Genomic DNA, 16,624 nt, shown 5'->3' on the forward strand with positions numbered 1-16,624 from the left:
GAAAAAATCCTGTAAATGTTTGAAAATGTTACCCAATTTTCAGCGGCTGTCACAGATTCTGAGATGTGTTACTTACACCTTTACAAACACATTGGTGAAGACATGGCTACTGGTAAGGAATTTATTCACAGATTGGACATTTTTTTGATAATATTTATTGCCTGACTAATGACTATATTGGCCTGAAAAATGTTGAATACCCCTGGGGAGCTGGATGAACTAAAATGTGACTTTTACTTTGAAGTACACCACCGGAGGTCGCATACTCGCATTTTCGTCTGTGTTTAACTAGACAGCCGCCACTCATCGGGGAGAAGAGAACTTACTGGAGCGAGCTAGCAGAACGTCCATAAATGTCCCTGCAGGTCCATGTGCTTCCAGACAGTGTGGTGACACGTGAGCAGAGGACCCAGCACTGATGACAGGAAAACAACGACCCGTAGATTGGAATAATTTCGCAGCTCACGCGAAAGAATATGGTTTAAACCTCGAAGAGGCGATACACGTCCCCACAAGCGGTAAGTGCAGCTACTAGCGCACAGTCACAATGTTGCACCAAACCCGGTGACCCGTGGGAATATACCCCCATTGGCTTCTTCTCGCTCTAATAGACACAGTGACAGAGACTCAAAAAGAAGATAATACACTTGAAACGCCAACTAAGTGTTATCAGATCTACCACGGTTATTTTTTTGTGCGGAGTCATTTGCTCAATCGTAAAACGGCAACACCATTCATTAGGTCACCACCTACGGCATGATGTCGGCTTGCTAGCTTGGTTGCTAGCTAGCTGGATACTAGCTCGTTCGGCCCACAAAGAACAAACAAAAGGCAGACAACTTTCCGATCATAAATATGAAAGTGAAATAAATCCAATCATATACCGTTATTGGCCACCTTAACCCTGGCTTCCCTATTTTGTGCATGTCATTATATGCTAATATACAAATACAAATAAATCCTTTGGAAATAGCAAATCACCAAGCCCACAACGCGAGGCGATGCGACGCTTTGCGGGCTTGTAGATTTTAGCTACATTTTATTAGAGAAAAAATGTTGGAAAAGGGATTTCATAAATGAATACATGGATTTCAAATGGCGCTCAATTAAGTGGTTAAACCCAACAAGCCAGAGCTGGTTCTAGCCTAAAGCTAAGTGGACGGGTTCACATCAGATTAGTGGAAATATGGTTCATAATAATAGCATATTAAATGCTGGTCATGGCCGTTTTTCCTGGGCTGGTGTTAAGGTTATGCAAGTCTGATGGAAGCATTTTTATCCTGAAAATGAGTATAACTGTGGTGTCATGGATGGTGACTTTAGTACAGATTGAGATGTTACAAATGTGCAATTCATCATACCGACATGTACACTTGACACAGTGCCCCATGAATATGTAGAAGACAGTGGAACAGATGTGTCAATCTATAAATATACATACTGTACTAGTATTGCATTGTGTTCAGAGAGGCATATTAGTATAGGCATTCGAAAAAGGGGTCAATCAACCTCAAACAAATTCCAATAGAAACGCTTTCAACTTTTTTGTTTCATAAATATGTTCCCAGTGGTGGAACATAATTCAAATTTCAACATATTGAAAAATGCTAAAATAGGTGATGGTACCATTAACAACCTATATAAGGCAAAATGTAATCCTCATTTAAGTAGCATGTGACGTGTCAAAATATGGCGTTTTCTAGCCGCAATTTGCAACTCTAGATCTTTTTATAATAGGATGCATCTAGAGTTGCAGTTCAGTGACATACGACGAGTGCTTCCAAACTCCAGCACTTAGAAAAATAATCACTTACACAGAATTTCTTGACAGAAAGTAGCTCATAACATGAAAAAAAAGCTTGGCAGATTGAAAGAGGATAATTCAAGCTTGGCCTAGAGCTGCAATGATGGTGAGTTTAACGTCGTTTAATACAAGTAGATCGCAAACGCAAATTGGATGAGTAGGGAGTCAATGGAGGGTATTGCAACTCTAGTTTCATCCCATTATAAAAACATAGAGTTACACATTGCGGCTAGGAGTTTTCATCATTCTGAATCCATTGCAAGCATTTGTCTTGGGCTAAAAACGGCCATAGCCACTTGCCCAAATGTGTTGGTGTTTGGTCAAAAAAACAATAATAAAAATTGTTTAAAAAGTCGAGTTCAAAAGAGTACTTGTAGTAGTAATAAAGTAATTACTATTAAAAAAACATTTACAGATGTAATGTGGTCATAACTGAACAAAATCCTCTGTCTCTCTGTTTTTCTCTGTTTTTAAACGGGCCCATCCATCTAAAATGGTCTTTGTGTGGTGGATTCTAAAGGTCCTCAGTGTAGTCTTCTCCTTACGGAATCAACAATCATCAACAAAGGTTTATTTGTGTCATTCAGGTACAGTATAAGCAGGGAAGTGTTGTTGTGGCATGCTCTGCAAGACTGCTTACAATCTTAATGACTGACTGTACCTTGTGCGGTTTACATTTCTAACTAATAACCTATTCATTCAATTAATCAATCAATCAAAAAAGTCCCATTTTGGGCTAGGACATGAGAACGCACAGATTGTTGCTTTAACATTACTTATAAAGAGAACATTACTGCAACAAAGAACTGCCCTTGGCTTCAGAATGAAAAGCTATGCTAAATATTGATCACAAGCAAAGCTCTGGTTATGAAGAAGAGGGGGGAAATGGAGGGCCTACAAACCCCTGGGGGACACCTTTTTAACAACGGATATAGGGTTTCAAGTGGTTAACTTGTTGATTAAATGGTATTTTCTGTGTACCATAAACAAATTATTGGCCGGCATTGTAATCGTTTGCTCTCCTTTTTTTTCCTCCAACCTTGGCATGGCTGCATGGGTGCATAGTTGCAATGAAGAATCCCCGCTTGTGCTGTATCTGATATTGTTTTTTGTTTTTTCCCAGGTGTTTTGTATAAGAAAGAAATGCCAAAGAAGCGCAAGTCTCAGGCGTGGGACGAGCTGAAACAGGCTGGCAATGAACGTTTTAAGACAGGCCAGTATGGAGAGGCCACTGAGCTATACAGCCAGGCTATCAAAGAACTGGAGAAGACGGGTAAAGGTAAATGTTTGTGCATGCACATTATTAGACCAGCTTTGCTTTGTCTTCCTCTTTGTCTGAATGTTGTGTTGTCTTGTTTTGTCAATGACTCTTTTGGTTTTGGATTTCATATTTCAGTTCTGTTTTTCAGTTCAACTAGTTTTATAGTAAGTTTTCAACTCGATGTGAATTTAATAATTCTGTCTAGAAATTTAAATTCTTATATTCTACTAATGATGTAATAGTTTTAGCATTTGCTTTTGTAATCTAAGCATTTAAATGTTTATTTTTTGTCATAGGTTTTTATTGAGAACAGATTATAAATTGTTGTAGATTAAACAGATTAAAAAAAAAAAAAAAAAAAATACAAGGACAAAAAAGAGAAAGAAAACCCTCAACGCTCCCACCCATACTGCTCTGTGACACTGCATACTATAGAATAAAATAGTAATTTGAAAAATGGAAAACATCTGAAAAGAAAATGGCGTACAGTCAACCATATCAGTGGTATCCTGTCTATTAATTGTTTCTACTCAAGTAATGGACAAGGGGCAGCCAAACCTTATCAAATTGTCTCTCCCTGTTTCTCAGGAAATACCTTATTCTCTCAAGATGAAGTGTACTAGTCATTTTATTTAGCCAATGCTTAAATGCAGGAGCCTCCTCCTTTTTCCAGTGAGTCAAAATTAGTTTTTTGCTGTAATCAGACCATATGAGAAGAGTTGTTTCTGTGCTCTCGTCTATTTAAATGTTTCTAATACAAACCCTTTTGTATGTAGTTCAGCTCTCGTGTACAGTATAGAGCACCGAAGTCTGTGCGTCGTTAATGATGTCCATTCATATTTGATACAGCCAGTTTCTGGAGAAAATGGAATTAATGTGGCCGCACTGCTAATATACGTCACGCCCAGCTGTCAACACATTGCGTTCCTGAGATTCCTCGTTGACGTAAGCTCAGCTGGTGGTGACTCGACTTGTACTAACCACGAAACATTAAATATCAATACAAATAAACGTAATTAACATTCAATTTCTGTTGTGCGACGGGCAGATGCAGCCACCCGCCTATACCGGAAATGTAGTCTCTGGGTTGTTTCACTCGTTTCTAACGCTTTTCTTGTTACTCTTTGGGTATATTTGTACATTTCCACCTTCAGTCGATGCTTCATATCCATATGAGTGAAAAGGCTGGGGTGATCGGTTTATTTTTCAAACACAGTTCTTATACGAGGCGATCTAAAATCCCCCTATGGAGATTACAATGCAAATAAAAAGTAGACGAACCCTCTACTGACAGTGACGTCAGGACTTCGGTGCTCTATTGATCATGAACTGGAAAGAACAAAACAATGAACAGGAATCCAGCTCTCTGTCTTCTTGATTCCATTATTAAAAGTCGACAACCAAAGCAATTTTCCCTAATCTTATATAGTTTTAGGTTGTTTTGTAGTTCAACTTCACATTGCCGTTTCAGTTGTAAGCACCCCTCATTTTTTATTTTATTTCTGTTGACCTGTTTTGTCAACAGACGTTTTTGTGCTGTTTTGGTGAATAATAATAGTTTCCCAATTCCATGTAGGAAATTAGTTATTGGACTATGGAGAATTGGAGATGTCATCTATAGAAAAACTGCTCCTTCTGTCCTCAAGCCCTTGGATGCAGTTTATCACTCTGCTCTGAGATTTATATCTGGTGAACCTTATAGAACTCATCACTGCATCCTATATGACGACAGGCAAAATAAACATTGGTATCTGTTTATTTTTAAAGCAATTGATGGGACTTTACCGTTGTATATTAAAGCTCTGCTGGATTGGAATCCTGTAACATATAGGACACGCTCCAGTCACTGGCTTATACTAAAGGTTCCAAATGTAAACACAGAACTAGGGAAAACAGCCTTTTGTTTTAGTGCCCCAACCACGTGGAATGACTTGCAGCTTAAATTAAAGATCTGCTCTCCCATCTATTATACAATTGAAAAGGTGTGCGCAAACGCTGTGCGCACGCACAGGAACAAAAGGCACCAGCTACTACGTCACTGACACACTGCAACACACACTGCAACAACCCACTAAACACACTAACACGTCACAGACTTACCCTCCGCGTCGATCCACGGCTATCTCCTCATGTCGCGCAGCACGGCCACACTCAACATCACCCGCGTAAAAATTGTCATTGCACTGCCACTAAAGCCGCCTCCCGTCCAGACTCACAAACAATGAGTAAATAAACACACACACAAACACGCCACAAGCACCGACACCCCCGCCTAATTTGTTGCCAGGTCTATGAAAACAAGCCCAGAAAAAATGCCATTCAACACGCTACTTACAACTCGCTTACCATTCGCGGACCTGGCAACACTGCATCCTGTTTTCCCATTGGCTACGGTTGCTACAACACGCATTTGCACTGCATGCTGGGAGCAACACAGCTTAATGTAGGGGTCACCGATTGCTGTGCTACATCCCCCTCATGTTCTCACCACCCTGTTCGGCTACACCACACACACTAACCTACACAATTCTCCACATGCAACACAGGGCCCTTATTGGCTAGCCCCCTCACACTTTCAGCCCGAACCCCGGAATGTGTATTCTTCATAACTCTGCATGCGCTGCACGCTGACACCACTACCACTGGTCCCGACCGCAGATCAGACAAAGGCTCGCTGGCTGCTCCGCTGTCTGCAGATAGACAGACAGCGGAGAACTATCTCATCATTGACATGCAGACAAAGTAGGCTGCTGTTTTCTTAGCTTTGTGACTGACCAATGAGAAGCACATTGTATTGTCTGCAAAGGAACTATGTGTCTGTCACAAATACAAGTTCTGTCCTGCAAGCCCATGTCATGTCAACACAGACAAGGCAGCTGTGCGCGCGGTGAGTCCTGCAAATTATAATGACCCAATATTATTTTGTACAACCTAGCAAAGCATAAGATATGATGGTTTGGAGAATAGGCTGGTCTCTCTTTTTACAACAGATAAGCCATTGCATACAGGTTCTCAAACTTTTTAATTTCAAGGACCCCCATCACTCTGACAGTCAAACCAAATGGACCCATAAGAGTCCCATTTGATTCCATTTCTACAGTATCAGAGTTAAAAGTTATAAAAGACTCCATTTGGTTACATTTGTACACTCTCACAGTTACAGACCTGTAAGGGTCCATTTGGGTCCATGTGTTACACTCTCAGAGTTACAGACCTATAATGGGTCCATTTGGAACCCCCTCAACGAACCATGAGGGTCCCTGGATCACACCTTTCAGAGCCACTGCTTTAAATAAATACATAACTAATATAGAGCATATTTGATCCATTTATTGTTAGGCTATAGATTCTTTTGACATCTCAATTTAACAGAACCGCCCACGCACGGCACATGCACGACGTGCACGACGTGCACGCGCATGTGCACATCCACATCCACATGCACGCGCGCATGTGGCCTCTTTTTGGTAATTCATAATATGGTATGCCTACACAGTTAAAATAATGCAAACACGCAAATCGCACGAACGACTGCGTCGACACCTGGCGTGGAACAAACGGGACGAACCGAGGCGCATATATGGATAAGAACAACAACACTACACGCGCGCGCGCGCGCGCACGCGCTGCAACACAAAACAGCTGCATAAAACGCGTGTCACTGTGGACTTATGTATCTGTGGACTTCTGTATCGCAACGCGGGGCAACGCAACTCTGGGATGAGCGGGCCGAAGGCCCGCGAAATTCTAGTTACATACGGTCAATTTAAATCTTTGATTACAGACTTACCCCCAAGTGTCTGCAACTGTTTGTAAACATGTATTCGATCACACAATGAGGAAAGGTTGCTGTTCTGTTTTTTTTTTTTTTTTTTTTGCTATGAAAATGTTGTACTGTATCTCGACAACACAGCAAATGAGGGAAACCTCAATGTCTCGAATAAATAAATGTTTGAATGAATGACCTTTTTCTGAGCTGTCTAATATACGTGGTCATATGACAATAGCCGCTCTATGGGCTTGTAACAAGTAGCATCATGATACATTGTGAGCTTTTAACAATTTCTGACAATTTCTGCCTATAATGACCTTCCTAAAAGGTTGAGATTGGTTAAGATGCCCCTTGCTGTCCATTCGTCTCTGACAGGTGTCTTTATGGATTGTATGACAGCTGTCTATCTTGTCTGTATGTGTATCACACATCTTTGATTTAGATAGTTGAGCGACAGTAACAAACAAAAACATTGAAATGCATAAATCTAGATGCATTGATATTAGTTGTCGTTGTTTTCCAGGTAAGAATCCAGAGGATCTGAGTGTTATCTATTCTAACAGAGCAGCCAGCTACTTGAAGGATGGCAACTGTACACAATGCATCCAAGACTGCAACACGTGAGACTATTTATTATCACTTGATTATTATGTCTTACCATTGATTTACAGTATCTTACCTGTCAGGGGCTACTGATGTAACTCTGGCTTTTATATCAGATGCTGAGGTGATGTTTAAGTCTTTACACAGCAGTTGCATTTATTTTGCATGCTTAATCAGCATTGACTTAAACTGCTGCTTATGTCATGAGTACATAACAAGAAAACACAAATATGTGTCGATGAAGTGAGGTAATGTTTCGGAACGAGGGTTGATTATTATTATTATTTTTCACCAAGAATAATACCATCAATCTGTGTGAAATATTGTCACGTTTATTCTTCACACTCCTGGTGTGTAAGGACCTTTTACACAGAATTAATAGAATACGCAATTTAAGACCAATGATAACGACAATTGGGTGCTCGGGTGGTGCAGAGCTAAAATACCTGCCCACCACCGCAGAGTCTGGGGGTTTGAATACACGCAGTCAAGCTTTAGTCAAGCGTCTACTACACAAACACAATTGGCCTGTGTTCGGGGGACGGACGCCAGGCAGGGAGGTTCATATTTCTCACTGCATATACCATATACTCATACGGGCTGCGGCTGCACCCCGTCGGTGGGGAGTGTTTGACGGATCCTCCCGGTAGGGGCTCCTCACTGGCAGGTGAGCCAGTAAGATACAACAGCAGTGACAACACACAGAAATGTGTGTGTGTGTGGTGTGGGCAGGAATCAATTGGCATAATGGCTAAATTGGGGAGAAAAGGGTAAAAAGCAAAGAATGTAATTGTAATAACACAACAAACTAAAGTGCTACCACTATTCTGTCATACTATCCTTTATCCTTGTCTGTCAGTCTGTCCATCTGCCTGACTCTTTATCTCTCCATCTGTTAGTGGGATAAATAAAATATCTCTCTCTCTGTCTCTCTCTCTCTCTCAGGTCTCTGGACTTAGTTCCTTTCAATGTAAAGTCTCTCCTGCGCCGAGCAGCGGCCTACGAGGCTCTAGAGCGCTACCGTCTGGCCTATGTAGACTATAAAACCGCCCTGGCGGTGGACAACAACATACCCTCCGCACATGACGGCACTGGCAGGTAGGAACCATACCGTATAGAGATACACCATGCACCTCACTGGAGAGGAGCCTGGGTTTCCTGCCTCTCTCAGGCTGCGTGATTAACCTCTTTAAGCCCTATCTATTTAATTGTATGACAAACAGCAAAAATGTAAGCTAGAAATAGATCTGCTTTAGATCTGAAACTATGTTTTACCAGTATAGAAAATGAGACCTTTCCTCCTCACAAGATGGCGATTCATTGAGTTGAATGGACAGGTGGTGCCATCTTGTGAGGTCTGCCACTATTGCAACAACACAGTGTGACGTCGCATTCTCTTTCTTGATAGGGACACCAGGTTGAAAGTGGTTCAGAAGAGAAGTGATACCAAGTATGAACTGGAGAGAGATAGAAGCATAGAAGGTAGTAATACTCCTAATAAAACTAGTCATAGCATGTAGTATTACAAAGAGCATTAGTGCACTGCTTGTAGTATTAGTTGGTTCTTGTACAGTGGTAGCACTCTCTTTTCAATAGTAATACTGGCTGTAGAGCCCTAGTAGTGGCAGTGGTCATAGTAGAACTGATGGTACCATTTGGGCTTGTAGTAGGAATAATAGTAGTAGTTGTACTAGTTGTGGCAGTAGTAACTTGTATTGTTTAATGTTAGCAGTAGTACTCTAAAAAGAGACAGAGGTTGTTGCTAAGGAGGTTTTTATGAGGTTTCTCTCCGTGACAACTTACTCAAAATTGTCTTATGTGAATAAGTGTATTATGTGGCTGCTAGGGTTTGTCTGTCAGTGCCAAGTGCCAACATGAAGTGGGACATGGGTCAGAGGTGAAGTCTCCAGGCAGTTCCCTTGTGATGTTGGAATGAGAGAAGTCCTTAAGAACAAAAAAAAATCTACAAGCTCACAAAGCTTGTGTTGATGGCCATATTTCTTACTCATTGTGTGTTGTGACTATTTTAATCCTATCCTCTTATGAACATGATTCTATACATATTCATATTCTGTGTCTCCTTTTTGCCTGTTGCTTGCTTTATTAACCTTTTATGACGAACTTATTTATTGTGAAGTATTTTAATTAATATGTCCTGCCTGTGAAGCACTTACTGCACATACTGCAACCCTGTATGAAAGGCACTATACAAATAAGGTTTATTATTATTTTCTTTACTCGTCAATTTGTTGGCTGTATGACTACCAAAACATCATATTTTTTTAATACAAGTTATTGTGCTAATTTTACGTTAAGTTTATGAAACCACGCTAGTGTTGGCAGATTAGGACATGGCCTAACAACATATTTCAGTCTTTAGATTTTGTTTTGCTTCCATCCATGCAGTAACCACTTGGTCCCTAGTGTCCCTTTTCTGGGCATGTCATAATAGGTGAACCTTCTGTGAAAATAGATCTATATGCTCACAATCTGTCATCCTGCAAAAATGTCTCTGTAGAAGAGCCAGGTAGACCCGACTACAACATGGCCAAACTAAGGACCCCAGAGTTAATGTGCTTAAAAGGCCTGTTTGTGTCTGTCTGCAGGATGACCAAGGTTCTGATGGAGATGGACGGACTATCGTGGAGGGAGAAACTACCTGCCATCCCCACTGTCACGCTGACCATGAAACAAGCCATGCTGAATGCCTGTCACGCTGCTAACACAGAGAACGGAGGAACCAGCAACAACACACCAGCAGGTAGGTGAAGAGACCTTGCAAACCACACCGCCGTGGTTTTCAGTGGCCACGCCACGCCCTTTTCATTTCAAGGAGCCCCAGTTTGATATGCATTAGTCCACAGACACCTATGTCTTATGTTTATTCATGGGACCCCAATCTATACAGTACACAAATCTCATTTAACTATCTACACCAGGGGTTCTCAACGTTTTTGGCCGGAAATGCTTTGGCAATGTCTCGGGACCCCCGCCCCGCCCCCTCCCGACCCCCAATATAAATTGACTGCTACAATAACCTTAAACCATTTTGGGCGGGAACCCCTTTTGGTGTTTTAAGCATTGTTATAATTTAGCTATTGAAAAATCTACAGATCTACAAGCTCATAGCGCGCCACCGCGCTACGAGCTTGTAGGTCTGCTATTCTTTTATTTTTTTTTTGAAAATAATTTGGGGACCCCCTAAAATAATTTGGCGACCCCCCGAGGGGTCGCGACCCACGGGTTGAGAACCCCTGATCTAGCCTGGTTAATAAACCAGACCGAATCAGCCGTTGGCAAAAAAAAAATTGCCTGCCAGCGGATTAGGGTCTGGCGAGGCTCAGTAGCACGCCTCTTTCCTACAACCGAGAACAGGTCGGGCCAATCGGGACACGGTATGCAATATGGGCGGGCTTTGGTACAGTGACGTTCAATGCTTGAGACCTTTGACTGACAGTAGCTCTGACCAATTGCGTCAAAGAGAAAATGTTTGAACCCGCCCCCCGGGAAATGAAATCCAAGTGGAGCCAGCCCAGACTAATATACCGCGACAGTGTTGTGTGATATTAGTCTGGCTTATTAGCCAGGCTACCCCTGATCTACACTGTAGACTGTTCCTCTAACATGTGCTGTGTTTCTGTCATCCTGTTATGTCAGCTCCCAGTGCGCAAGACCTGAAGAAAGGTCAATTGCTGAAGGAGGAGGGCAACGCTCTGGTGAAGAAAGGAGAACATCAGAAAGCTATCGACAAATACACACAGAGTCTGAAACACAACCCCACAGAGGTTGCCACATACACCAACAGGTAGTGGGTGCACACACACACCATCTAGGGAAATCATTTCAATATACTGTATACTGGGCTTGAATGGTGGAGACAACCAGCAGTAACAAACCTACGCTTACTGCTTTGGAAACCATTCCTGATACCGTCCCAATATGAAGTAATGCCCCAAATTGTGTGTGTGTGTGTGTGTGTGTGTGTGTGTGTGTGTGTGTGTGTGTGTGTGTGTGTGTGTGTGTGTGTGTGTGTGTGTGTGTGTGTGTGTGTGTGTGTGTGTGTGTGTGTGTGTGTGTGTGTGTGTGTGTGTGTGTGTGTGTGTGTGTGTGTGTGTGTGTGTGTGTGTGTGTGTGTGTGTGTGTGTGTGTGTGTGTGTGTGTGTGTGTGTGTGTGTGTGTGTGTGTGTGTGTGTCGCCCACCGTTATCAGACTCACTCACTCACGCATTAATAGCCGAGTCTAGAACTCAACCTGAAACGTACAGTATGTCAACACTTAACTTAATTCAAAATAAAAATTGGAATAGGATTTTTCTTAACTAGTGGCTGCATCATTGGAGTCAGTTTTTCTAATATTAACGTGTGTGTGCGTGCGTGTGTGTGATAATGATGTGACAACGTCTGTATGTGTGATAATGATGTGACAACGTGTGTGTGTGTGCAGGGCGCTGTGCTACCTGTCATTGAAACAGGCCAAGGAGGCGGTGCGTGACTGTGACCAGGCTCTGTGGTATGACAGCTGTAACATCAAGGCTCTGTACAGGAGAGCTCAGGCTCACAGGCAGCTGAAGGTGAGAACACACACACAGAGGCTCACAGACGCTTCCCACACACACACAGAGGCTCACAGACGCTTCCCCGTTTTTCCTACCCGATTTTGCACCAGTGAGGGGCGGGGGGGGCTAGGCGATGGCCCTAGTTACAGTTAATTGAATCGTTAAAACTCCTGCATTTATTCCATTAGATTAGACCATAGACCATTTTATGATTTTTATCAATGAAAACATTCTCTGAGGTAAATGAGTTGGTGTACATTTCCCATAATAGCCTATAGCCACTATAATGTTTTAGTTATTACATAACTTAATATGCTTGGCTGTATTCTTCTTGGAAAAATATAAAAAGATACTCCTATGGAAAGGCTATATTATTTTACTTATTTTGACCAATTAGTATAATTTAGTATAGCCGTTGCATACATTGTATTTGTAGGTTTATAATAGTTAGAGAAATTCGAAGTTGCTGTACAGAAAGTTAAAAGCTAAATACAGTATAACGCTAAAACATAGAGACCACACAGTAAAAAAGAAGACATAACAACAAAGCCAAACAAAATACACAGAACTCTCAAACGGAATTAAAAGCCAAGGTCTAAAGGTGTGTCTTAAGGTGAGATTTAAAGATCTTGATGGTAGGGGCCAATTAGCCCTTCACTAAATCCCACCCCAAAAAGCGATTGTCCAATGCCAATCCAAATGGTTAAGTAACGGTTGCTATGCAGGTCAAGCTTTCTTCGCTGCTAACGTGCCTATTGGACAAGGATGGGTTGGGGAGGGACTTAGTGAAGGGCTAATTTCACATGGGAGGGGGAGCACATGCCACAGTTGGGGGCTATGACAGAAAAGGCTCGGACACCTCTGGTCTTTAAACGGGCCTTTATTGTGACCTTGAGATTCAACTGGCCTGCAGACTGCAATGGCCTTGAGGGAGTATAACCCTTTATATGATCTATATCATATAAAGGGCTAGCACCCCTCAAAAACCATATACCGTCTACTAACCATCCAAGGTAGTTTCTGATACGCACAAGGAGGGGCTGGGGAATGTGGACTTCAATAGCCTTTTTCATGTCATAATGTGGCGTCCGAGGTGAGGTGATAATGACCGCTGGTCAAGGGAATTTTGAAGTAGTTAAATAGTGGTCTTCAAGGGTAGTCAAAGGGCCAATATTTTATTATATTTTTTCACGCATATACATGGTATTTGCTGTTATTTCATTCCGTGACCACGCGTGCCGCAAGTGTGGGAGGGAATAATTATGGTATACCCACCGAAAAAACCTAGAACACACCACTGAGTTCCCCCTTTCTTTGTTGGACAGCTGCTCAATTAGCCTGCTAGCCATCGTGTCCAGTGGTCCACCACGCAAGTGGCCAACAATGTTTCTCAATAGAAAAGCATGTGTAGACCAGAGCAATAGAGTAAGACCGAGTTACGACAACTAACGTGGTCACCAGGTTTAACGTGGTCTCCAGGTTTAACATGGCTAAAATGTTTTTTCAGGACAATAAGGCCTGTGAGGAAGACCTCATCCGCCTGCTGAAGGTGGAGCCAAAGAATACAGCCGCCCTCAATTTGATGCAGGAGATACAGAAGAAGAAGTGACGCGACCATACTGCCAGGAAGTGTGTGTGTGTGTGTGTGTGGGGGGGGGGGAGTCGAGACAAGACTTGTCAGATCATCGGGAGCAGCGGTGACACGATTTCAACCAATTACAAACAAGACTGACGGTTGGTTCTCGCAAAAGCATGTTCTATCCATTTATCGCTAATTGTCGGTTCTGGCTCCGGTTTGTTTTTTCTCCCAACGTTTTAATTTCAAGGACCCCCGCAACTCTGGGAGTGTACAGGTGTGGAACCAAATGAACCCTTAAGAGTTACAGACCTGTAAAGGGACCCCCCTCAAGGAACCTTTGGGTCCCTGCCTGGACCCTACTTGAGAACCTAATGAAATCCATTTGTAGAACTAGTTTGTCGTGAGTGTACAAATTGAACCATTTGGTTCCAATTGTACACTCTCAGAGTTAAATTAACAGGAGTTTACAGTGTAGATTGGGATCTCAGATTTGAAAAGATATGGGGGTCCGTGGCCTAATGCATATTTAACTGGGGGTCCTTGAAATGAAAAACAAAAAACAGAGAAACAGAGAATCACTTAGGCAGACGATCTCTGAATACACAAATTCCATGTGATCACTTATTTATGTTATTAAATAACAGTGTGGATAGTCAGTCCTAAAGAGTTGATAAACGAATGGGATTTGCCTGCATTTCAAAGAACAAAGCCATAATGCATCTGTGTCAATGCACCAGCATTTGACATCTGTGGTTGGTAATTTCCTACTTTGAACCCTCTTTGAGAGTGGATTGTTTAGATGTGACAATACACATTCTAGAAGTGCTCTAGCAGTATTGTAGAATTGTCCCTACCTGAGAATGGAATGAGGTTGGTTGCTACCAGACACTGGCTGAATGCTGTATCTGCTGTGTCACGCATGTGCGTTTACGGGCTGTGTCCACAGAAAGTGTGACAAAAGTAAATAACTAAACTGAATATGAAACAATTTCCCCAAACTGAATCAAATGTACAGTATGCTGTATCAAACTATGCAGCTGCAAGGCGATACAATGTTGTCATCTTTTTTCTTTTCTTCTTTGTACTCTTTAGTTTGTGCTGCCTCTCCTTTTTGGTCAAGCGACATTGAAGTGATTTAGGGGCGGTACCTGTCATTTGTTCTGTGTCATTGCCACTTCCAATGTGGGTAGAAGGCTTGTCCTAGGCTCACCGGTGGCAGCTGGGCTGGCTCATGCTAGGGAACCAGGTGACCATTGAAATGGCAAGTTTTTAAACTCACAGGCTAGTTGGGGATTTCTACCTGCACTTGTACGGGAAGTAAGCAATCCTGTGGGATTGCTTGCTTTTCACACGAGTTAGTCCCACATACGTTCCATCAGGACTGCTGCTGTGGGCATGCCTCCATAATGGTCGACATCTCCACGGTGGCTTTCTTTGCAAACATTCTTTCCGACTGCTTCTGCATCATCCTCTACTCAATGAGACTGATCTGTGCTGCACATGCGATCCAAAGCTTGAACCATTAATGGTAAACGTGGACTCCTCATGGTTATGATAAACTATCAACGTTGGGTGGTAAATGACCGGATTGTCTCACACAGTGAGACAAATACCTGGCGGAAAGGCTGGCAGCTCAAAAAAGGCTTTCTGTGAGCACGGCCCTGAGGAAAATGGAACAGTTTTAGAATTTTGCATAAGGGACAGGTTTTGATTAGATTTTCACGCCACCTTTCAGCCGACCCACACCCCTCCCATCCAAAAGGTTTCAGTGCTGAACCTGTGAACCTAAACACTTGTTTTCAATTTCATTGTGTCTTTTGAGTTGTGTCCCTGAAGTCTTTCCTACAGTGCCTGTCGCCAGCTTTACAGCTGCTCTTTTGAAGACACACAGCAGTGACTTAACCACATTAACTCTGGCAGAACTATTTTTGAGAGCAGAAATTCTCAAAGCAAGCTTATGCCTACATGTGTAATATGTATACTAGCTGTCTGTCGTGTGATGCAGAAACAAATAAATACTGTATATCTAAAGATCACAACACGTCACATCCAAGCTGCTAGCTATTTTGTGGTGCCAGAACTTATTGAAAGCTATTGAGAGAATTATGACACTGCTATTGGTCAGCCATTGTAAACTGAGAATATTTATACAATATTCAATCTTTTTTTGTGTGGCTAAAACAATGCACAGATTTGTGCTCGGAGATAATTAAAAAAAGAAGAGAGAATGGAAGTAAGGATCAAAGTGTCATTGTGCTCAATAGCTCTTGGTGACACTACATACTGTTTCTGATGTAGTCACTGCTATGTGGCTGCAGAAAGCATACATTTCCTTATGCAGTTCCTGCTTCACGTTATGTTTACGTTCTTTGTGTCTGTGAGTTTCTTCTGTTTGGACTCTTGTCATCTAACCTTGTTGTTGGCTAAACTCGGCTCAGCTGTTCCGACTGATCCACCCACCCATCCATGTGTGTGTGAAACTGAACTAAACTGAATGTAACTATCATTTTATTCTATTTTATTATGTCATTTATTGGGGTTCCTAGTTTAACGTTCACATGCACATGAAAAGGAACTGGGTGTCATAATCTGCTCTAGCCCTGACACATGACCTAAAATGAATGCTATTCTGTTGACTGGGGTTTACCTTGTTTGTGTTTCTGCTTGCCTAAAATTGACATAAGACATCTTATTGTTATTTAAAATGAAGCTGTTTAACCACGATGTCGGTGAAATAAAGATATTCCATTGTAATCTCATTTAACTGTGTCCATTTCTTTTTTATTGTTTATCAACGAATCGATGGAAAAAAAAACATGGATTTCTTTATATGCTTTTCCTTCCAGTGAGCAACATTCTGAATGTTTATGTAGTCTTCAGTAAAACAATACACATACTGTACATACACAGAAAACAATATAATAATAGTGACGGTAATCAACACAATGTTTATGTAGTTAGTTAATTATACAGTGTAGAGCATACCATCAAATCTAACATTTGAAAGATGTCATTGTGGGGTGGCGACAAGGAATGTGGAGGATGCTATT

The 16,624-nt window shown here is 41.9% G+C and overlaps 1 protein-coding gene across 2 annotated transcripts; it reads left to right on the forward strand.

The window, feature by feature from the left end:
* The first annotated feature begins 279 nt into the window (after positions 1 to 279).
* Positions 280 to 16,328, forward strand: tomm34 (translocase of outer mitochondrial membrane 34). 2 transcript variants are annotated; one of them, XM_079511293.1, is made up of 9 exons: positions 365 to 518; positions 2,325 to 2,391; positions 2,928 to 3,083; positions 7,361 to 7,457; positions 8,386 to 8,538; positions 10,047 to 10,201; positions 11,098 to 11,245; positions 11,884 to 12,010; positions 13,503 to 16,328. In XM_079511293.1, the coding sequence occupies exons 3-9, from the start codon at positions 2,948 to 2,950 to the stop codon at positions 13,602 to 13,604; spliced, it is 918 nt and encodes a 305-aa protein (XP_079367419.1). In that variant the 5' UTR covers positions 365 to 518; positions 2,325 to 2,391; positions 2,928 to 2,947; the 3' UTR covers positions 13,605 to 16,328. The 2 variants fall into 2 exon arrangements, with proteins under 2 accessions (XP_079367418.1, XP_079367419.1); XM_079511292.1 differs by lacking the exon at positions 2,325 to 2,391 and having other exon boundaries at positions 280 to 518.
* Positions 16,329 to 16,624: the final 296 nt, after the last annotated feature.

The sequence above is a fragment of the Electrona antarctica genome (assembly GCF_951216825.1).
Source record: "Electrona antarctica genome assembly, chromosome: 9".
In the NCBI taxonomy this organism is placed as follows: domain Eukaryota; kingdom Metazoa; phylum Chordata; class Actinopteri; order Myctophiformes; family Myctophidae; genus Electrona; species Electrona antarctica.